The 24199-nt window shown below is 32.9% G+C and overlaps 1 protein-coding gene across 1 annotated transcript in view; it reads right to left on the bottom strand.

Annotated features, from left to right (window-relative positions):
• LOC129230628 (uncharacterized protein C05D11.1-like) overlaps window positions 1-24199 on the bottom strand; it is a 58332-nt gene that overhangs the window by 9455 nt on the left and 24678 nt on the right. The window contains exons 10-18 of the mRNA XM_054865044.1: window positions 18382-18484; window positions 17284-17358; window positions 16076-16186; window positions 15437-15580; window positions 13868-14047; window positions 10371-10473; window positions 7795-7925; window positions 5676-5942; window positions 1679-1839 (exon numbers count right to left, since the gene is read on the bottom strand). Of these exons, the coding sequence (XP_054721019.1) occupies window positions 1679-1839; window positions 5676-5942; window positions 7795-7925; window positions 10371-10473; window positions 13868-14047; window positions 15437-15580; window positions 16076-16186; window positions 17284-17358; window positions 18382-18484 (1275 nt within the window). The remainder of the gene's footprint in view (window positions 1-1678; window positions 1840-5675; window positions 5943-7794; window positions 7926-10370; window positions 10474-13867; window positions 14048-15436; window positions 15581-16075; window positions 16187-17283; window positions 17359-18381; window positions 18485-24199) is intronic.

Raw genomic sequence — 24199 nt, 5'->3', positions numbered from 1 at the left:
TTCATGCCAAAAAGGCGACTCAGAAAAATTATCAAAAATCGAATTTTTGAAAAAATTCTATAAAAAAAGCGTAATTTTTATTCAAAAAATCTAAAAAAAAAATAATTTGAGCTTATCTTATAGATAAAAAAATAATGGAGAAAATCGAAGACATGACGGCAAGGCCGACTTTTTAATTTAGGCGATTTGAGGTGGAATTATAAAAAGAAGTTTGTATGTGGCTCCACACAAATTGTAATCTAAGGACCTAGCCTTCAAAATTTTCGACTTGGTGGAAAAAAATATGATTCTGAACAATTTGATACCTTATTTATTTCATAAGCGAAAAACCTTTCCAAGTTATCGTAAAAATGCATAAACTTTCTGCATAGAGAGTTATGTTCACAGCAATTGTTTAAGCTTCTTTTTCTCAGGTGCAAGTTTCTTGCTTTGCGTGCATGATACCTCAGAAAATTTCTTATATATTCCTGTATGCATATTTGTCTGATTTATTTTTATGATCTGAACCTAAATTTTAACTAAAAATGAAAGTTAAATAATAAAAATAAAAAATATTTTTGCCCCCAAATTTTGGAAAAACTGGATATAAACTTATAAAAATTTTCAAAAATGAATAAATAATTTTAAAAAATAAATAAATTTAGGTTCAGATCATAAAAATAAACCAGAAAAACATGCATTAAAAGTTTTACGGAAATATATCAGAAACTTTCTGAGATATCACGCATGCAAGATGAGAAACTGGCAAAACTGGCACCTTTGAAAAAGAGGCTTAAACAGCTACTGTTAACAAATCTCTATGGGGAGAGTTTATGTATTTTTATGATGACTTGAAAAGTTTTTTTGCATATGGTAATAAATAAAGTATCAAATTGTTCAGACGTAAATTATGCATAACATATATTTTTCCAGAAAGTCGTAAATTTTGAAGGGGTTAAAGGTCCTTAGACCCATTAACTGTTAAAACTATCACAGTGGCAGAAACATTGATATCCGTTTTAATTTGAAACATGTATAATAAATTTCAATTCCAGTTTTCAATGAAGAATTATCAATGTTTTCTCTTGTTAAAGTAATGAAAAGTTTTCTCTAATGTTTTTGTTCGAAAACAAGCCATTTCCAAATTGTAATTACTTCTTTTTTCATGAAACGAGAAGTGTTATAATCCCTTACAAGTGATGAAATCTTATGATACAAATGCGAAAAAAGCCCTATATGTCAGATGAATAATTTAGTTGTAAAATTATTTTTGATAGAGATGACTGGTTTTAAATGAATTTATTCGTATAACTTTGATTTAACAATTTCCTCAATTTTATGAATACAGTTCACTGGTCCTGATTGGACTGTATTAAGTGTCTGTGCTCCTTGATTTAACAATATCTTTGAATTAACGATAATTTTTCCCAGTCCCTTAACAATCCTTAAATCGAGGTTATACTGTATTGAGGATTTTTCTAGGATCGAAAATTCACTTCAAAATAAATAATTAAAAATAGCTGCAATAAAACAACACAAATAAAAAACTTAATAAATAGTAACTTTTAGGGAGTACACAATCCACTATGTGTCTGAATTGACCTTTATAAAAATATTGATTTGTGACTGAAAATAAACCTACATTACATCACAAAAATACATCCCTAAATGAATACTGAATGTCAAGCAGTAAACTTACTTCATTATTTCAGGTGTAAGTGAAGAAGGAAATAAATCTTCTATCCATGGTGCCTCAGGGTTTGCCTTTAGCCTCAAGTTGTCAATATTAGCTGCCAGATGGATTACCATGTTATCCGGCTTGGCAATTTTGTCACGAATCTCATTTAGTTTGGATACAATCTGAAAATGTGATTCAAAATTAGCTTTCTATCTAGCTACCTAATTCCTCTAAAAAAACAAAATTCAATCTGTAATTGAAGTATTATTTATTAATTTTAATCAAAGTTGTGAATGAACTAGTTTAGCAATCTTTTTTTTTTTTTTTTTAAATAAAAGGTAATGACACTGAAATTTATAAAAATGTGCATCAAAATTAGAAATAATGAAATGAATTAGAAAAAAGAAATAATGAATGGTAAATGTGACAGGGAAAAACAAAGGGATGCAAATAGAGTTTTAAGCTTCAAGAAAAATGCATTTGAAGTTCAGATACTAGGTAGGCTTGTACTGAATCTGTTTCTAAATCATGTCACATTCATGGTTCCCCTGAACCAACCACTATTTGTAGTTTGACAAGGTGGATGGGGACACTGAAGACAGCTTTTTTTTTTTTTTTTTTTTATCCAAAAGAGGTTGAGAAATCCCTGGTTCAGCATCACCAGAGTATTGATTTGCTTGGAGGACTTTGAAAACAATATTAAATGCCTCCTAGTCACCTTTAATGAACACAGAAGATCATCCACCCCCTAGCATTGAACTCTGCTATGAGTCAGATGCCCTACCAATCAGGCCAATCATGATGTACAGCAGAACCTACCAGGGCTACTAGTATTATCTTTTGCACCAGTGCAGAGGAGAGGAACTCCAACCATTTGTACTGGTTATCTTGAAAATTTTTTTAATTTTGGCACTTACATCCCACTGCCTCAAATCTGCTTTTCCCACAGAAAAACAAAGAAATCACTATTAGAAAGTTTAATGCATTGAAGCTAAGTAAGAAATGAGTTTAGGAAAATTTTAATGTTTCTCTTACATCTTCAATGTTTTCATTTCCTCAGCTTTGCAATACTTTCTGGCCTGAGGTGGCCAGTCGGTGGATTTTCCAAGTGCAGAAAATAATCAGTGTCCATTGTGTATGATTATGTGGTATGTAAAAGAATCCTTGAGTATTCGTTGGGCTTGGAATTCCCTCTACAATATTAAATTCCTAGTGCAGTTTCGCATCCACGACAGCTCAGGTGCCTCCATCTGGAGGAAACTGGGCATCAAAAACTACTTGTGTTTTGCACCAGCACTTTGATGGTGTCACATGAAAGACTGATGCCTTGTCAGGGAGCGCACTAGGTCTGGTAAAGGTCAACCCAGGTAGCATTAACTCATCGGATTTTGCTCGGCCGATCATCGACTCCTCCTAAACTCATCGCGTAATGCACGCTGATATCGTTGCGATCAGAATCCGAGAACGGTTTTCGATGAGCTGTTTTTTATCGGAAAACTATATCGTTACGATCAAATTTTCCGATGAAAATTTGCCGAGCTACATTTCATCGGAAAAAGAGATCGTAACGATCAAATTTTCCGATGAAAATTTGCCGAGCTACATTTCATCGGAAAAAGAGATCGTAACGATCAAATTTTCCGATGAAAATTTGTCGAGCTGCATTTCATCGGAAAAAGAGATCGTAACGATCAAATTTTCCGATGAAAATTTGCCGAGCTGCATTTCATCGGAAAAAGAGATCGTAACGATCAAATTTTCCGATGAAAATTTTCCGAGCGAAATTTCATCGAAAAACGAAATCGTAACGATCAAGTTTTCCGATGAAAATTTGCTAAGCTACATTTCATCGGAAAAAGAGATCTTAATGATCAAATTTTCCGATGAAAATTTGCCGAGCTACATTTCATCGGAAAAAGAGATCGTAACGATCAAATTTTCAGATGAAAATTTGCCGAGTTACATTTCATCTTAAAAAAAGTAGGTCGTTTAAATTTTCCGATAAAAATTTTCCCAATCTAAATTTTTTGGAAATCTCCCAACTGTTAAAATAGGATAAAATTTATTATTTGAATATCCGACTATTGATCAAACGTAAGGCTATACGGATCAACATTCAAGTTTGAGAATCGGATTAAAAATGACTGAGACTTTGACTCCGAATCCGACTCCTGGATTTTGGAAGGGTTTACTTCAGTTTGCTGCAAAATCAATTCAACTTTAACTCCACGATTCAAACGCCGATTACCTCACTGGAATTGCGAACAAAATGAGACTCCGACTCTTGAATGATTTCTCTCTATCTCCAAAACAATTCCACTCCTGACTCCCAAAATTACCGACTCCGACTCTTCACTAACTGGCGCCATAAGTATATTCACTGAATAAAATTCTCACTTTCCGTTCAGAAATCTGTCATGGCCTTACCACCCGATAGATGGCGCCACAAATGATTTTCCATTTAATACATTATTTTCCGCCATGGAGCGAGCATAACTTGTCTAGTGGTTAGCGTATGAATCTCGTATTCCAGAGGACTAGGGTTCGATTCCCGGCTAGAGCGATTAAAATTGAACTCATGAATCACGCTCATCAAAAGTTGTTAAATTAGAAATTAATTAAACAAGTTATTAAAAAAATAATATATAATACGTAATTCCCAAATGACGTCATCCGAAAATACCCCTCCTGCAAGTTCTCTTCACACTGTTATTTTTTTTCCCTCCTTGCTTGTCCCTATATCGTAGTTGTTACTACTTCTCATCGTATTTTCATCCTAAATTCATCGCCTCGGAACAGCACTGCTCGTATATTGCTCCAAATCTCATCGTATTTTTATCCAAAATTCATCGCCTCGGAACAGCACTGCTCGTATATTGCTCCAAATCTCATCGGTATAGGGAGCAAAATTCATCGGAATCCGATGATCGGATTCTACTATTGCCGATGAGACATATTGGAGCAATTTCCGATGAAAACTCATCGGAATCCGATCATCGGCCGATCATCGACCGATCAAAGTTTGATCGGATTTCGATGAACGGCCGATCATCGGCCGATGAGTTGATGCTACTCGGGAAATGCCTTCTTACACAGCCCCAGTGGGAAAAAAATACCTTTTCAATACTAGCACAACCCTCTATGTTACAATGATGTTCATGTACCAAAGCTGCCACCATTGAAAGCTGAAAATTAGGGAGACTTTTAAGTAAAATTCAGGAGAGACTTGCAGGAATAAACTTAAATACAAAAAAATTTGAGTGTAAAAAGCAGTTTTAAAATACAATGTAGGATTTTACAAAATTGAGTCTGCATAGAAAGGACAAGAAATTTAGAAATTGAGATCATACTTCTGAAAATATATGTTTCAAAATAGATATAAGTTTATTTTCTCTCTAAGTCACTACAAAGGTTCTTTGCAGCTGTTAAAAATTAAGGAGGTTCAGAGAAAAATTTAAAGGTTTTACAGTTATAAAATAAATATTATTCTGAAAACCTACATGGATTTTAAAACTTGATGAGTTTTAAATTTAAGGAGTTTTATCTTGCTCAGGAGTGCAAGTGGACTCAAGTAAACTTTTCTGAAGACTGTGTGAAATTTTCAGAAATTATGAGGAAGTTTGCCCCCCCCCCCCTAAATACTCTTCAAATATGAGTACAAAAATGATTCAAATCATTGGGGGGAAAAACATTTAAAAAGTTTTTTCTTTAAAAAAAAGAAAAAAAGAAAGAAAAAAAAAATCTTTTAGTTTTAAAATGTGTTGTCAGCCCAAAATTTTTGGAAATTTCGGATCACAAACACCCCGATAGCTGGGGAAAATCTAACCTGGCAGTTTTGTGAAGGCTAAGCAGATCCTAATCATAGCAATACTATGCTGTCAGGTTAGATTTGTCTCAACTACAGTAAACATTTATTTATATTAGAAGTACATAAAAAAATGGGAACAATTGTAAAAACAGACAATAACATATATATATATATATATATATATATATATATATATACACATATACATACCACGTCAGAATCAGACTCGAATTTCTCCAACAGAGAAGTGAGGAAAGCGCATTGTCGCAAAGCACTGGCAACCCAATGGTTACTTTCTGAGCAGTAGCACAAATTTTTCATCATGATTTTCACCAAACAACTGCCATTTCGTTTTATGCCTGCAACATCCGAGATCATTTTGTTGATAGAGGACTTGATTCTGGCAGGTTCAAAAATAATTTGGTACAATATCTCCCGCACCCACTGGATTGATTTCTGATACTTTTCTTCTTCAACCTGTAACCAAAAAATTGACACTGTTACTAAGCATACAAATCATTGTAGGAAATTTTTTTTTATATACATGTATGTTAGGGTGTCTTATTTTTAAAGGTGTTATTTTTTCATGAGGCACCCTCTCATTTTGTTTATTTGGATGGGGAAAAAAATCACACATAACAAAAATAAAATTGAATAATGTTTAGAGGTTGCTACCATTGATGCTAAACTTGTCAAATCTCACTTTTTTTGCATCGATTTTTATTACATTTATTTATATGACATTTTTGTCATTATTTTAATTAGTGAAATTTTAGTTTTCTATTGAATTTGCATTTATTTTACATTTTATAAAATTAGGTAAATTATTTGTAGCTACAGTCAACTCCCAACCTGTTAACAACTCAAATATCAATATTTCTATTATTTTTCTTTTATACAAATGACATGAATGGAGTCATAAGAATAGATGCTGTTTTAGTTGCTCATTAATTACTCAGAGAGAAAGAAAAAGATAAGAAAATGCTTCCATTCTAATAATTCATAAAGAAAATCAATGAAACCTGATATTTGAGGCAAGAGCTCAAATTCAGACGACAAATTATTTCTGACTAAATGAAAACCAGGATGATGAGGCAAAATTGGAAAGTAATAAATCTCTAATCAAAAAGGAAACAGAACTTGCGCAAAAAGAAAAAATTCAAAAAGACAGAACATTGTGAGAAATGAATAAATTCTCATGAAAGTGTTAACTGTTTTAGCCTGTAGTGGAATAGAATGTACTTCAACTGATCCTGAAGAACAAGAATTTACATTAAAAATTGTATCTAGTTTTGGTCTGGTGTTGTTGAAAAGCATTTTTACTCACAAGAAAAATGCCAATGTTTCAGCTGTTGCTACGAGTAATTTTATTTGAAATCTATTTGTCAGAAGAGGATGGTGCCATTATTTGCTTTGAAGGCGACATTTCTGAAGAGATACTCCAGAATTCAAAAATAAAGTTACCACATTCTCATACTATCTTTTGCCCCAAGGCAGAGGTTCACTTAACATTTGTACTGACTGAACTTATCACATTTTGTAATTTCAAAGAGAAAAGAAAAGAGTTCAAAAAACAAATGCCAAACAAAGAAAAAAAACAATTTTTTTGCCATAAAGGCAAGTGTTGTAATATATACTTTACTCTTACCAACAGACGGCAAACCAAGACTCCTTTTAAGGGGTCTTGGTTTGCCGAAGTTTTGTCTAGTACAAGGGGCAAGGACAAAACTCCATTATTTTATTGATTTATTATTTGTGAATAATTAAAACATACTTTGCTTGTGTCATCTATGGTGCATTTACTAATGATGCAGCCATAAAGCACAGTTCTAAAGTTTCCTGTTGTTTTGGAATTAGTATTATTGCAGCCTTCATTTTTCTTTGAGAACACAAATGCTAATAAGACTGGTTCTTTTTTTATTTTCATTTTATTTTATTTTGGTTTTTTAATTATGTTTGTTTGATTCTTTTATTCATTTTACTTAACATATTGCTGTCTTTGTGTACTGTGTACATTTATATTTCACATTTTCAGTTTTTTTTAACCATCTTATTTTTTTTTAAACGCTAAACTCAGTTTCTCAACATAACAGTGGGTGTTTAGAAACTCATTACATAAGTTTGGCAATATTGATGAAAACTACTCCCCTGCTGTCGAGGATGACTTGAAAAGTGATTCCACAAAATCTAAACTTAATTAATAATCTAAATTTATTAATGTGAAATAAAATGTTTTGAATTACTTCAGCTTAATTGAAATAGGTTACATTTGAATGATTCCAAAACCAGAGAGCAATTGCACATAATTCAAAGTTTGAACATTTCTTACCATTAACTCTAAGATGACCAACTGAGCATACTTTGAACAAAAGAACCTATTGTAATTCAAACCTAAAGCAGCTGATATGGAGATTGTGTCTTCGGCCAACTGCTTGACAACTTCCTGATAAGGAATAACCTCTGAAACATAAGAACTGCTCGTTAAAAAAGAGTCTTGTCAACACGTTTAAGTGATTTAGATAAACGCTAGCTGCATTGCCCGGAGTTGCACAGTCTACCTCAAAAATAAATGGTGTCAAGTACCGCATGTTAGGCAATCAGGCTTTTCTAAAAATTCTTTTTAGAATTTTTTTTAGAAAAGAACAATGTTATGACTTAAAATTTAAATTTAGAACTCTTTGGATTTCTTTAAAATCCCAAAACTGCAGTCATCTTTACATATCAATCAGCATTAGGGGCAATCTTTCACGTTGCCAGTAGCATTATTAAAGACTTGATGAAAGAAAGTCTGAAAGTTTTATTAAAATCTTCCAAAACTTAGACTAAAAGTAATTCTAAAAATATTCCAAAACTTAGACTAAAAGTAATTCTAAAACTAATGTACATCAATTTATCATAATCTAGCCTATCTACTATGTTCTACAAAAGCTATTAAAACTGGCAGAAAGTGCAGAAGACATATTTTTTAAAAAAATGAAAACAAAACTTATTAGTTCTCTTCACGAAAATTAGTCTGCTAAGAATCTGAAATTCAACTTTATTTAATTTCAATTCTGTGACCAAAAACCACAGACGATATTTCAAAATACCTCGTTTTAGACCATGGAAGTATCTTAAAATGAAGAAATTGGGGGTGTTCTAAATAACCCTTGAACTTTCAGTTAAGTTCACATTGTGCAACTATTTAAGGGTTTTAACATGCTGCAAAAACCGAACAAAAAGGACATTTTTTCAATGAGATAATCACAAATTTATGTTTCCTTCAAAATTGGAATAAAAATCATAGAATGCTTTTATTCTAAACAAAAGGCACCCTATGTTCATCCCTGCACTCGTGATAGCTTGAATACAAAATTTCATGATGATCGTGAGTAGTTAAGGTGCGAAAAGGTAACAAAGTCACTTTCTCATTTATAATATTAGTAAGGATTATGCAATCACTTCTAGCACTATAACACCATTGACTACTGCAGGAAAGAAAAAGAGTAATGGGGTTATGCTTTTGAAATCAGTAAAAATGATGTCCGACACCTTAGAATTCAATTTATGAATTGCTATTACTCCCACCAACTTACCCCCTCCCTTTTTTAATGATTTTTCAATTTATTTGTGTATAATCACATATTAGTGGCTTGTACATGGAAAATGTTTTTACACAAAACTGAAGGGACCGAAAAAAAAATCCATGTTAAAAGAATTTCGTGTTAGTAGATTTATATTAAAGTGCACAGTATATACAGCTATGCAATATTTTACAGTATAAATCATCCAACACCTTGTACAAGTGGGGGGTGAGAGGGAGATATATGAAATTATGTATAGCATTTAGTATTTAATTGGTTTTGACAAAAAAAAATATTCACTTTAAAAATATATTAGACATAATATTTCTGCACATTTAAGTAAATTAATTGGCAGATTAATTTTCGGGATCCCAAAAATAATCTTAAAACAACCTCACGAGAACTTGAGAAAATTCCCCTTTTTAACCGCCGGTGCCCCCCCCCCCCCAACAACTTTCTGTACTTGGCTCTAGTCATAACAGTACTTACATGAAAAAAATCTACCATTCTAGGACTGCCAATATTTCTCAAAATAGGGGTGCCTATTTAGTAAAACTGCTAAAAAGTAGGGCAGAGGGAAAGAGCATGATATAACTGACATCTATGCCCTTGAAAACTTCCATTGGATAACGTTAGGAAGAAGGTTGGGAGAAGCAGTTTTTTTTTTTTTTTTTGCTGACTAGAAAATATCATCAACCAGAAGGCAACTTCTCCTTGCAGAAGTAACTGGAATTGCACCATGTAATACAAACTTAAGTCTGAAAAAGCTAACAGATGGCATTAAATGTTCAAATTTTGGTGAACTATTCAAGGTTTTTTTGTAGTATTTTGCGCGCACTTAAAAAAGCTCAAAGATATCTGGATAAAAATTTTTTGTATATTTTTTTAACTTTAAAATATCCATAGATTTGAAATATGTAATTAAAAAAATAGGCAATTTTTGAATCTATTTTGATTTTTAAAAAATAAACATGGAAAAGTTTAAGATGTAAAATAATCAGCCTAATAAATAAAAAAAATGTCATTAAACAACATCAAAAGTTCCATCACAATGTGAAATAGTCTGACAACTAAATTGAACAAGCAATTAATTTAAACACTACATTACCCAATTAAAATATAAAATAATTCGCCAAGTGAATATATCAGGCAATTCAACATTAAAATTTCCATTAAAATAACATTTTAAAGCATGGCAAGAAAAAATCGTGGAAAACATGAATAATATTTTACTGCTTTCCTAAAGGCAAGGAGAAAGTAAGAAGTCATAAAGTATCTATGTACCTCAATTCCTTTATCTATTATGACATTTTTTCCCTTGTTAAATTAAAAGAAATTTTACCTCCATTTCTTTTGATGGCACACTCATCAAGTAGATCAACAAAAAGGGGTAAATACATCCGCAAATCTGATGCGAGCTGGCTGGTATCAAGCAGTACATAAAACTATGGAAAAATGATTTCTTGATTATCAAGTGCAAAAAAGAACCCAAGATGAAACATTAACATTATATAGAAAGTATTGATCCTTTTAAAAAAATGACTAACATTCAGAATATTTCAGCACAATCCATACTTAGTATTTGCTGCTCACAATTTGCCATAAAACTGCAACTTTCTTTTTAGGTTGACTTTTACTCGTTAGGTCACCTTTCCTTATGAAGAGAATGAATAATAAGACAAGAATTTGTTGACTTTAGAAATTTAAGGTATATGTGTTCATCAGTGGTTGTGCTCATAAGAAGAAAATTAAAAGGGCTTAGTTCAACTATCTCTATTTTTACCATAAGTGAAAAAAATATTTTATTATATTCAACAAACTAACCAAATGGTGCCAACAAAGGGCCAATGTTGATCAAATATCCATTTGAAGACCCATTAAAATCTGCAGTTGAGGTCCTAAGAGAATTTTTAAAATAGAGAGCAGAATAAGCAGTCACTGCTTACAGTCAGCTGTTCTTTTAACACTGAACAGTTGGGAAGCTTGCATAAAGGAGATAACAGATGCAGAAACAAAAATGAGAATAATACACATGTTTTCAGAACAATAGTTCAGCATTGTGCAGAAACAGAAGACAAATGAACAACTTAAAGCACAAAATTGAAAAATAACATACATGTGTTCGGAGGTTATGAGAAACTCCATAAAAAGGTTACTGTACTACCTCGCATTAACCAGCATGCTGTAAAATTGGGGGTTCACCAGATTTTCAATAACACTTGTCTGGTTCTTTCTGGCATGCCGGAAAAATCGAGGTCAGGAAAAAATCAATACTATAAAAAATATATGTTCAGCTTAAAAATGAAAATAAGTTCAGTATATATATAAGTATTAATAAACAGTTAAATTTTGTAAAAATGTTCATTAACAATGTCATTCGCTATTTTAACAAGAAAAATTTTGTTTAATAACGAATAATTTTATAAAAATTAAATTGAAATTAAGCAAACATTAAATCAGTAAGTTGCCACCCCTAAACCAGGCTAAAGAATTTACCATAGCTATTCAATAAATAAAAATTAAAGTTACCTCTCTAAAAGGAATAAAAGAATTTATTCAAAGAAATTAGGAACAAATCGCAGTAACATTGATTGCTTCTGAATTGATTACTTTATTGACATATAGTTAAATATATTAATAATGACCTACCATAAATAAACTGGCACATATTATATGCAATACAATTTTTTTTTTTTTTTTTGAAAGAAGGTTACTTTCGGGGGTTTTTTTTCTTCCTTGCAGCGTTTTGCTCGCTGATTGGAACTGAATGAGGAAATTTTACTTTTGCATTGTTGCGAAATAAACCTCAAATTATCCGGCATGCCCAAAAGTTCAAATTTTCCGGCATGCTGGTCAACCTTGCTTTTGTCCGGCATGCCAACTAATGTGGAGTAATATGGTATGCACTTTAGCGTGCAAGCATTGGATACTGAGAGTGACTTCACTGCAGTTGTTACTTGCACCCCTGAAGCTACTACTTTTTCATATTCAAAAGGGGTATCTTTATAACACTGAAACATCATAACATACTTTAAAATAAACTAAGTAAGTTCAGAAATGTTAAAACAGGAAAAAGAGCTTCCAGAGAAAGTAAGGCAGTTCTCCGCCTGTCTTTTACTCCTGTCAATAGTCAGCTTGACATGTAAATATTTACCCCTTATATATTCTGGATTCAAATTTGATTTTTAGGAGACAATAATGAATAGTATTAAGTTGTAAGAGTACACAGTACATGTAACTGATTGACATTAAAATTTAAAAAAAATCATTTTAAAAAATGGCATTTTTATAAAATGCATTATAAAGAGTAAAGCAAACAATGCTAAAAGTAAGGACATTAAAAAAATGTATTAAGCATGTGAAGAATAAAGAGGTTTTATAAGTCAATACAGGGTGGCGACAGGAACTGTGAAAAAAAGTTCCCTGACTTTTCCCTGATTAAGTTCACCAAATTTCCCTGATTTACGTTACCAATGATAATGTTTTTTTTTTTTTTTTGCTCCACTTGAAATCCATTGTATGTTTGTATAAAATGCAGTATTTTAAACATTTTGAGTTGTGTAAAGTTGATGAACTAAAGGTATATTTTAAAAAGATGCTACTTTTTTAATAAAATGGTTTTAAAAAAAAGCCAAGACAATTTTTTTGGGGGGGGGGGTGGGGAGGGGGATCTACAAAATAGTATATTAAATTTTTATACATGGACAGATTATAGAAAATTTAAAAAAAAAAAAATACTTTACTTCCAGAAACCACTTAGCATAAGAATTTTAAGAAACTATTAAAATTACTCTTAAAAACATACGTGTATTTATGATAGAATTAAAAAGTAATTGAAATTATTATGAACTAAATTTTCAAACAGTATAATAATTGTTGCAAGAATAACAAGTAATAGTGAAAGAATAGAAGTAATGTAGTTATTCTTATATAACTAATTGACATATTTATGCAAAACAGATTAAACCATTTGACATGCATTCATAGGGAGCTTTTCTCTAATCAGGAACATAGGTTTTAATGAATGAATACAGCATTTTAACAATAAAAAAGTAAAGATATTTACTTAAGTACACAAGTTAACTCTATTTCAAATGATTTCAGTATGTAACGAAAAAAACTTAGATTGCCTTTGTAACAAACTTTGAAATGCAAGGAAAAAAAAGAAAAAAAAAAGCAATTAGTTAATTTCAAAATATATAAAAGAAGAACACAACTTGGTTATAAAATTAAAGAATTACTTAAGTCTGAAGAAAGGAAAGCCTTTATAATCTGCGGTGACAACAAATAGTATAACGGCAAAAAACAAAGTTTTTTTATTGAAAGTTCAATTTTAGCAATTAAATTAAAAACGTGAAGAAGTAATAACTTTTAAGCTTTTATAGTATTAATTCAAAAACCAAAGATTTCTTCTTGAAATTGGGATTACAGTACTTAATTACTTCGAAACAATGGAATAAAGGCAAAGGAGCTAAGGCATTAATGAAGGCTTCCTCTTTGCCTGCATGGTTGCTTATTTTACGTAGCATTGAAAGCGTAAATGGAAATTTCAAGCTAGGTAAAATAAACAGCGAAAGATGCACAAATATGTGGCAGTGTAAAATCACACCTCATTAATTTTACTTTTTTTTTAGAACAGATAATTGGCAGAAAATGTGTAGGGAATTAGAGTACTTAATTTCGTAAAGTAAAAAAAAAAAAATTTCTCCATAAAATCAATTTTCCCTGATTTTTTGTTATTTTTCCAAAATTCCTTGATATTTCCCTGATTTTTCCCTGATTAATAAAGTTCCCTGACTTTTCCCTGATCTGTCGCTACCCTGTAATAAGCATACATACTCGCACGAAATTGGTGTTGATAACATCTAATTGGAATCTGCACGGCATACTCTTGATTTTGAAATCCACATCAGTACTTTCGTTGTCTGATACATTACAGCACCTTTTAATGGGATGAAACTTAATCGACTTTACAGATGGCACAGAAACAGATTGAATGACTGCTTTAGGAGGAGAAACCTGTAATTTTAGATTATTCAGATTATGAGTTGATAACCAGCTAAGCATAAAGAAAGAATCAAAAAAGTATATTGGTTCTATTTCATGGAACAACAGTAAAATATAAAATCTTGATATTATTTGCATAAATAAAAAATAATATGCAGTCTAACCTCATTACAACAATCTCAAAGGGTCATTTAAAATTATTAGTTTATCTTAACCATAGATTGTTTTATCCAAAAAAACAATATATAGCATTATGTGTACGTACATCAGGAAGGGGGTTGTAAAAGTAGTTAGTTTTAGCAGTAATTTGTTTTAAGTGTGTTTCAGTTAAAGAGTTTTGACTGTAATACTATTATTTAAACAAACAAAAAAAGTGATTTTTAACATAGAACACTGGTGAAAGTTCAAGCAATTTAAAAAAAAAATATTTTTGTTCAATCATAAACAGGGTAACTATAAAAGATTCATTAGTTCCTGAAAAATAATTAATTAAAAAGTATTACAGTGTGGCAATGTACAGTAATCAGGGGTAATAGTGGACTCAAGTAAAATTTCTTGAAGACAGTGTAAAGTTTTTGGAAACTATGAGAAGCTTGACAAAATTTGTAAGAGAATAAAAAAAATTAAAATTAAAATAAAAAATAACACTTCTCAACCAAAATTAAACACCAACTCATCCCTTATTTCTTTCACCTCTATTTTAATAGAGTTGACACGGTAGGTAGGATGCGCAGAAGTTAAAAAGGCAGTAATTATTGTTACACTCCCAAATGTTATCAAAACACATAAAGTTTGAAATATGATCATTAACAAAAAGCATTGAAGTGCAAATATATTGCCATGATGAATCAAATAATTACAGAATACATTTAACTGAGCTAGATGCTTTATTAGCTCGCCGCAACTCGCAGCATGGTAGAACTGGAGAACCGCCAGCAATTTGTGAGGTTCACGCTTTTATATGAACATAGAGCATCTCGTTAGAAAGTTAAAGAAACTTCTAGAATATTTTGATCACAGTGTAAATAAAATCAGTTTAAAAGTCCAAACTCAAGATTGGCACAGCCAGGACCAGATCCTGGCTCCTACGTGCTTGAAGTCCCCCGTGCAGCCGACTGAGCAACTGATTATTGACTGTTCGGCAATATGTTCATGTAATATAGCATGACATGTAACAGAGGTAAACAGTTATTGTGAAGTATGAGTTTACGACAAAGGGTCAAAAATACTGAGGGGGAAAATGACATTTACAAGCAGATTCTAGGTGTGCAGTAAGAACACTAGCATGGTAACAATGTAAGGTCTTTGATTCAGATCCACAATTAAGGACATATGAGTACTGCTTGTTATTACACAGCAATCAATTTTTTTTTGTAATAAAAATTGCTGAAAGTAACTAACCTCATTAGTTTCCATAGCTTTTTTCAGTATTTTAGCTTTCTCTTTCAAACCAGCAGGGCCCAACTTCTTTTGTTGCTCCTCTATTCTTAGTTTTTCGGTTTTGGCCATGGAATCTGAGAGTGTTGGACTAGGGCTCCCTAAAACCTGAAATTTGGCAAAGTATTTTAGGAAGTCTCTTCATATGGCAATGCTATTATAGACGGAGTAAAAAGGTTCATAGCAGAGACAGTTTGAAAACAAAGAAAACAAAAATCATATTTTGAAACTTGTAAATAATCAGAACTTTAAGATAGAAGAAAAGTACATATTTTCAAATGTTTTACATAGCTGTCAAGAGATTCAGTTTTCTTGCTACTCTAATATTTTATTCAAATGATAAGAGTGCCTTGGCAGCTAAACCTTAAAACTAATGTACCAAACATGTCTAACAGAACCGTAGATCTAAACCTTTAGCATATCATCTTTAACATAAAGATAAAAGAATTCACTAAACAATGAATATCAACGTTGTATAAATATACTGAAAATTTATAAGTTCATCATCAAAAATTGTCACTCAACATTAAATGTTACCAGCTACTTCAACAGTACAATTTCAAAACACTACAACATTTTGTCACAAAAAATGTCCATACTTACTATCACATGTTTCCCTTCGATGAGATACTTTTGCAGTAAGTCAAGCCAAAACTGAGCATCTTCTTTCAACAAATTTTCAATGGTGGGAATTTCTTGAACCCTATGCTTAAGCTAAAATAGGCAAAACAAAATCTAATGAGCAATACATTTTAAAAAGAAAAATATGACTTTCTATTCACAAGGGACAGCAAGTGGCTTAGATCAGAGGTGCCCAACCAACGGTTAATGAGCAAAATGTGCCGCCCCCCCCCCCTCCAGCCCAAGCTGACCTGCATGGCTAGTCATTGGATGCTACAAATTGAAAATTGAATTCTAGAACCTTCTGTTCCACGGTTACTTTTTCATCTGTTTTCATTTCTTAGGTTCAGGCAAATAGTAACAATGTTACAAATTTGGTGCAAAATATTTAGAAATTATGAAAAAAGAAATTCAAACTTTACATTAAGAAAGTAAGAATCCAAGTAGTAATTAGAACTATGTTTAGTTTGTAATTGTCATTCTTTTTTTATGTTATCCAGGAAAAATATAAATATATTTAATTTTTTCAGGCCCGAGTGATTCATCTAACTATAAGGTGCAGCCCTCAGGTAAAAAAAGGTTGGTCACCACCGACTTATGTAATTTAAATTTGCCCTTACATGACACTACTGTTCACTAACAATTCCCTTCTTCCTGTCTTTAAGTGCAAAGCCATTGGACAGCCATATTAGTTCAAAGAAAGCATAATTAGTCCCAATAACTAGCATTCTAAAAAATTGACCAAATAAAAAATGCTTGATGATTATGGTGCAAGCATTATCGATGTTCAATTAGTGGTCAGTGAAATGTTTGATTTAGCCTCAAACCAGATTTCTTTTTCATTTAGTTCCATCCCCCCCCCCCCCAATCACAAAAGGCAACTTATAACAAATTCCTCGTTTGGCAATATTTGGCACACTGAGTTAGATTCCCAAATACATGAGGATTTTTTAAGAAATTGGAACAGTTTAATAATGTATGAGATACATTTTAATTTGAAAGAAAATAGCACAGTACTTAAAAATTAATCAAAGTGAATAAGAAAAACCAATTTTTGAAGCCAAAAAATATGGATGGCTTCCCCCACAGCCTATTGTAAAAAGATTAGTTATTTACGTTTTCTTTCTATATTTATTTATTACTATTTTATTTATGAATTTATGTTTTGCAGAGAACAAAACAACACTCACGTCTTCTAAGGTTGAACCATAAAGGAAGTCTCCTATCAAACAGCTAGCCAATTGATCGTGAGGATTATTCTCCATCTGTAAAAAGCGTTATTAAACATTAAATAGAAATATTTTTAAGTGACTTAGCTCAACTCTAAACACAAGTTTAAAATTAAAATAACAATTTTAAATTGTTTAAATTAAAAAAAGTGAAATATATTTACAGGAACTGAAGGTTATGGAAAATTACATAGCAAAAACTAAATGATTGCATTTGATCTGCAATGAATTTCCATCAACAGTTTTCTTGTTGCTTAGAATTATAGAAGCACATTACAAACAGCTGACATTATACCATTTACTTTACAACTAAGCATTAAGTGCTAAAAATGAGCTCTTACTTAAACTAAAGCATGTAATTAACATATGTCAATTATTTCAACAGAGAAAAGCAAAGTTAGCTTGTTATCAAAAAAAAAAAAAAGTAAAGAAAAAACTGAGCTTTTTTTTTTTAAAAAAGATGTAAAAAGTTGGAATAAGCAATGCAATTGATTTCATTGATTTTCCATTTTATTAAGTGATTATTGTTCAAAATGCAGTCACATGGAAAACTATTTCTTCATAACTATACCCATGCACTTGCGTTTTTTGGTGGTGGTACTAATCCACCTTATCTAGCAATACTCGATGGATTTTTTTGAGCATTTGATATTTCTGTTGAATGCAAAATTTTTAGTGATTAATGCATGGATTTTTAGCGGAACAAATTCTTGTATTCTAACTACTAACACTGCCTACAAAATGATATAACCAAGTTTTATCAGTGAAGAACACATTCAACTTTTTCAATCCCTTTTCCATCAATAAATGTCCTAAGCCACAATTTTTTTTCCCTCAAAAAAAAAAAAAAAAAAAAGAGAGAGAGAGAGAGAGCGAAACATTTTAAAACATTTTTTATTACAAAAAAAGGTTCAAAAATGTCCCCCCCCCCCCCCCCTAACAACACACACATGAAATGGAAGCCCAAGAAACTTCCAAGAAGCCTTAGAAGCATTTTGCAAAGTCAATTGAGATTGAAATGTACTTTATAGACCTATTAAACTAAAAAAGAACACTAACATGACTGAGTATGTACAATTTCTTCTTCTTAATGACAGTCCTCATACGCTCCATGTCCAATGCTTCTGTTCCATTGGCCACATTTTCAAATACAGAGAATAACCTGTGAATTACATACAAGGATACAGCAAGTAAGAACATAAATTGTTAATCCAATTCTGAAAATAAGTTTTTTCACAATAGATTTTTGACTTCAATGTCAAATACAGTGAAACCTTGATAACTCGACACCCCAAGGGAACATGAAAACATGTCGACTTATGCAGTTGTCAATTTACTGAGGTTCCATTGTTTTAATTCTTAATGAGTTTCTGTAACATCTACTTGCTAATGTTAACATTATGAAAATTAATTACAGGAAATAAATTTTCTTTTTTTGAAAAGTACATAATAAAATCACTAATATTATTTAACACCTTGTGAGGAATAAATTTATAATTTTTGAAAAGAGGTGGAACAGCTTTCTGTCAGTCAGGTATGTGCAAAATATGTTATTATACCTTCTTTCTCTGGAGGACTTTCATGTGTACATTTATCCTACCCTTTAGAATTATATTAACAGCACATAGTGTGGTGGCGGTTTGGGGTCAAAATGTCGCCACCGAAATGTCGCGGTCAAAATGTCGCCGGTCCAAAATGTCGCTTGTCCAAAATGTCGCCAGGCCAAAATGTCGCCGGGAAGAAATGTCGCCGGGCCGAAATGTCGGCGGGCCGAAATGTCGCCGGGCCAAAATGTCGCCGGGCCAAAATGTCGCCGATCCAAAATGTCGCCGGGCCGAAATGTCGCCGGGCCAAAATGTCGCCGGGCCAAAATGTCGCCTGTCCAAAATGTCGCCGGGCCAAAATGTCGCCTGTCCAAAATGTCGTAGAACCAAAATTCGCTCATTCAGTTGGTAAGAAAAATGCAAATGTAGAAAAATGCTGTTTAACACCAAATTTGCAGAATAAATGATTACTGCCTTTAATGAATGTCTTCGTTAAAAATGGGATTGAACTAACTGAGTTTCTTGATGAATTCTAAAAAGATTATTCCGTTTTGATTCGCAACTCTCGGCTGTTTTTCAGCAAACAAATAGAATACAAGCGTTACGTTATCTTATTTCTTGTGACCCACTATCTACCAACTGTAAAACGTTCTGACGGCGTTCAGTTCTGACGTTCGATAAATTTTTTTAAACTTTTCTTCAAGAAGAGTGTGCGTTTGTATGTGACCGATTTTTTGGGGCCATTCCACGTCAAAACCTGTGGTAAGAATTCGAACGATACCCGCAAGTACCCATATATGATTTAGGGCTGCGTGGTTTTTTTTTGCGTCAATTCGTTCAAGATAGTGGAGTAACTGAACGTTTTCATCGATATGCGTGACTGTCATTGCTCAAAAAATGATGAACGGAATCAAATAAAATGTTAGGAAGCAGCAGGGGGACAGATTTTAGGGCCAATAACACCAAAGGGTGGAGCAATCGAATGTTTTTTTTCCTTTCTTTTTTTTTATCTGTGACTGATATATCTCAAAAAGTAATACAGTAGACCCTCGTTTTCAGCAGGTTTATTTTACGCGGTTTCGATTATACGCGGTTGAAGATCTGACACCTTTATTTTATTTACGCAGATGAGTTTCGGTTTTACGCTGATGCGGCAATGCAAACAGGTAACATTTTCCTCTCTTTCAAAACCCAAGCTCCTATAGATTGCAGATTACTCGTAACTAACTGCATTTTGGCATGCTAATAATCGAACTTGGGTCCTTGGAGACATTTTATGCGATTGGTTCCAGAGCTTTTTCCATTATAGAAGTAAAGTGATTAAACTCACACAGTTCAGAACTCACTGGAAGAAGAACTTTTAGGAGTGACAAATGAGGTCAAAAACAACGAGGATACCGACTCCGGTGACACACAACCAAAGACGCTCACATTTTTGAACCATTCGTAGACAATAGAAATAATCTTTTTTCTGATTTGTTAGTAAAGGAAGATTTTATCAAGGAAATGACGCAAGTGGTCATGGATGCATTAATGCTCAGCAAAGAATTAGAGGAAAAATTCTTAATGACTACCAAAAGACTATCATAGCCAGCTCTTCTTCATAAACAGAACACGAAATTAGTTTGTTTTCTTTATGCATATTATGCATAAAAATCGATATAAGTACACATTAAACTTTTCATACAATTAGTCATCACTAGAATGAAGTATTTTTTTATCTACGGAACCTAATCCCTATTTTGAACCCATTCCCTATTTTTGATATTAGGTCTCAATTTACGCGGTTTCGATTTACGCAGCATTTCCATGGAACATAACACCCGCGTAAAACGAGGGTCTACTGTACAAGGGTTAAGACAAAATTTGGTCTACAGGTATATCTTAAAGGGCGAGTTGCTCATTTATTTTTGGCTCCAGTCATCCCAAAAGGATGGATCACCGAATATTTTTAATCGTTTTATGTGACTGCTATATCTCAAGAAGTAATGCGAGGATTCATACAAAAATGTAGTATGCAAGTGAAAATAAACGAAAACAAGCCTTATTTTCGTTCTAAGTTGAGTTTCGTAATCGTTTACGTGAGTCTGTTGGGCTAAATGCCTTTATTTTTGGTTCTTGAAGGATTTCACCAATATTGTTTAAAAGAAAAATCATTTTGTGACTTACCTTTTGCCATTCCGAGAGAAAACTTTGCGCGAAGAATCCCATCCACCTGCCGCCAACACTCAAATGTCCGAGTTTGAATCGGAAGTGTTCGGAAAACATGCGGCATGCTATGATTGGTTGTTGTCATTCGGCAGATGTCGGTAAACTTCCGAAAGAGCACGTGTCAATGACGTGATGAAATCATGTTGAGGTGTTAAGTGCTGAATGCCAAATTAAATAATGATTGTGCAACCTGCAAGCTGTGTTTTCTTCGGGTTGTGTTGTTTTGGCAATATGCAAATTAGGTAACGTCACATTGTTTCTGGAAAGGCCGAATCTGGCTATAAATACGCAGACCGGCAGGAGCTCGATCACCTTGGGCTTCGCTTCGTTTTTTACTTGTCTCCTCGTCTTGTGTTGTGTATTGTGAACGTGTTCGTCTGATGTCCTCCTAAAATTTTGTTATTGGCCTCTTGGTGAGGTCTGGTTTTTCCTGGAAAAGCACTAGTGATGTTTTGAGTCTGGAACCCGTGTATTGTGATGATGTCTACAAAAGCAAAGAGTTCTAAGTCTCCCTGATGTGGGTCTTTTGTTCTTCTGCGGAAGAAGATCGCGTCCATCCCTGGTATACCTATCCTTGATGTGGTGAACTGTGGCTCACGCGGTGTGAATCGACCTGCCTGCAATTCGTGGAAATTGCCATGCTGTCCAACGACCGGTGAGACGTCACCTTGGAACACCAACAGGACTTTTAAACCATGCATGGACCTATTGTAAGCCCTTTTTTCTAATTTTTCCCGGGGAACAAATCATTGTGTTGTAACCAATTTTAATATGTGTCAAATAAATGTTTTTCAGTGTAAAGAATGATTCATGTTTTATTTTCTCCGGGCAGACCACTACCTCAAATTTTTTAGTTGGAAATGAGTTGCCTAATTTTCAGCTTAGCTGTAGGCCATAAACCTCAAATTATATCCAACAGAGTCAGTGTAATTAAATAAACAATGAAAAATATAATGAATTTAAATATGAGAGGTTGAGCAAGATATCAATAAAATCTAAATTAGCCGTGTATTCCTCTCATTTTTGTAGCACTTTAACTAGCGTGGGTGTTAAATAAAAACTGAGTTTGCATTCTTATACAATTTGCGTAGTAAAAATTCAATAATTAAAACAGCATTTTTTTTCTGAGAGGGAAAAACTTATTTGTTTATTATTATTATTATCAGTATTCTTTTCTTTCTGAATTACCAAGCTATATTGAGCTAGAACTATTACTTTTTGAAACTCATTTTAAAAATAAGTCTAGGTCAAAATTGATCTGAATAATCTCATTGATATCAGTTATTTCACCCTACATTGTGAAATTTTTTCTTTTCTATTTAAAATTGGAAAATGTGATTCAGCTGACAAGCGCTACTTCGCAAGCATGAAAGTATCCTCTTGAAAACCTCTAATAAAATAGCTGTTCTGAAATTGTCCCCCTTGATGTTCTATCGAATATATAAATTTCATTAATGTTGAGAATTGAAAATATTTGTCATCGCGTAGAGTCGTTTTTCAAAAATCTGAGTGAAAGACACCTGTTTTAGCAATTACGGGTTTCATTGATTTCAAAAGATTTGACGGTGAAGATTTCGACGTAATTTCAGAATTCTACTCATAAGACAGAGTTTCCACGGCAATAATCTGTCATCTCTGTTAAACATTTGTTTTGCTGTCCCAAAATCCCGGTCGCAAAGGACATACAAATGTCCTCTCAGAGGAAGGTCTCGAGCAGTCTTGTTAAACTTCTTCAGTTTCATTTCCAGAAAAAGTCTCAGAACAGTTTTGATCTTACTTTAACCAACGTATATCTCACTGAAAACGTACAGTTTTTTTTTTTTTTACAGTTCTTAGGGTGATGTTAAAAAATCTATGAGAAAATTAAATTTCATTAAGATACCTTTCTACTTGATTTCCACCCTGGCCCGTGATTTCGAATTTTTCTAGTGAAAGGGGAGAGGGAGGATAACGGGCATATAACCAATGCAAATTTCATAGGATTGCTATAAAAAGCACTTCCACTTGTATATATAAAAAAAAATTCAAAGTCGGGGGCCATTCCGCCTGATCCCCTAAATTACTGACTTGTCGCTAAGGTAATAATATGCTAGAGTGAAGGAGTTATTTGTTTTTACTTCATTACGCCAAAAAATACAAACCGACTATTCTCTTGCCATATTCACATAGCGCCTCACTATTCTTTCATTCGCCTTTAGAACAGTTTAGTTTTACTTCCATACCAATTTTTTGTCTGAATCCTTGCGTTACATCTTGATCCTTTGCTTTACATCTTGAGTATTATTATTAATCAGATTAAACGAGAAAGAGAAATCCGTTGCAGCAGCCTTTCGCATGTTTACGTTCTTAATAGTATACAGAAAAACGTATGTTTTTCTGAAAACTATTAATTTTTTGGAATTAATCTGATGCTTACGAATTAAGACAGGAGAAAACTTTTGGAATTTTTGAAGGAACTTACTTTGAAAGGCAACTAATATTCTTTCGCAACTTTTATGCTGAAAAGCATCGACGTACATTTAAATTTTTCGTACCAATTGAACTAGCGAATTTTGGGCCGGCGACATTTTGGACCGGCGACATTTTGGACTGGCGACATTTTGGACTGGCGACATTTTGGGTCGGCGACATTTTGGGCCGGCGACATTTTGGGACGGCGACATTTTGGACCGCCGACATTTTGGGACGGCGACATTTTGGCCGCGACATTTTTGCCCGCGACATTTTGGCCGCGACATTTTGGGCGTATACCGTGGTGGCCAACTTCCCTAGATAAAGGATGGGATTCTCTGAAAGAGCTTTCCAGAAAAGGATTCACTGACCAAGAAACCACAGCATAAAATTCCCAGAAGAAGTTAATATGAAAGAATGTTGGTAGAAAAAATTGGATTATAACAGCATTTGGATGTCTCTTTATAGGGGTTCCTGCAAATGTGTGTTGAGTTAAAGAGGAATTTGCCCATTGAAATTAGCTTTGGGCCAACCAAAAGAAAAATAAATGTCGAGTTACAAGGATAGTCGAGTTGTCCGAGTGTTGAGTTACTGAAGTTTCATTTTAATTTCAATGCTACTTAAAATAATTGACAAAAAGACAGGCTAGATTCAGGATCTTTGTAAATTCA

The sequence above is a fragment of the Uloborus diversus genome, chromosome 9 (assembly GCF_026930045.1).
Source record: "Uloborus diversus isolate 005 chromosome 9, Udiv.v.3.1, whole genome shotgun sequence".
NCBI classification, from domain to species: Eukaryota; Metazoa; Arthropoda; class Arachnida; order Araneae; family Uloboridae; genus Uloborus; species Uloborus diversus.
The sequence above is the reverse complement of the archived record's forward strand: the minus strand, read 5'-3'. Positions and strand labels throughout refer to the sequence as shown.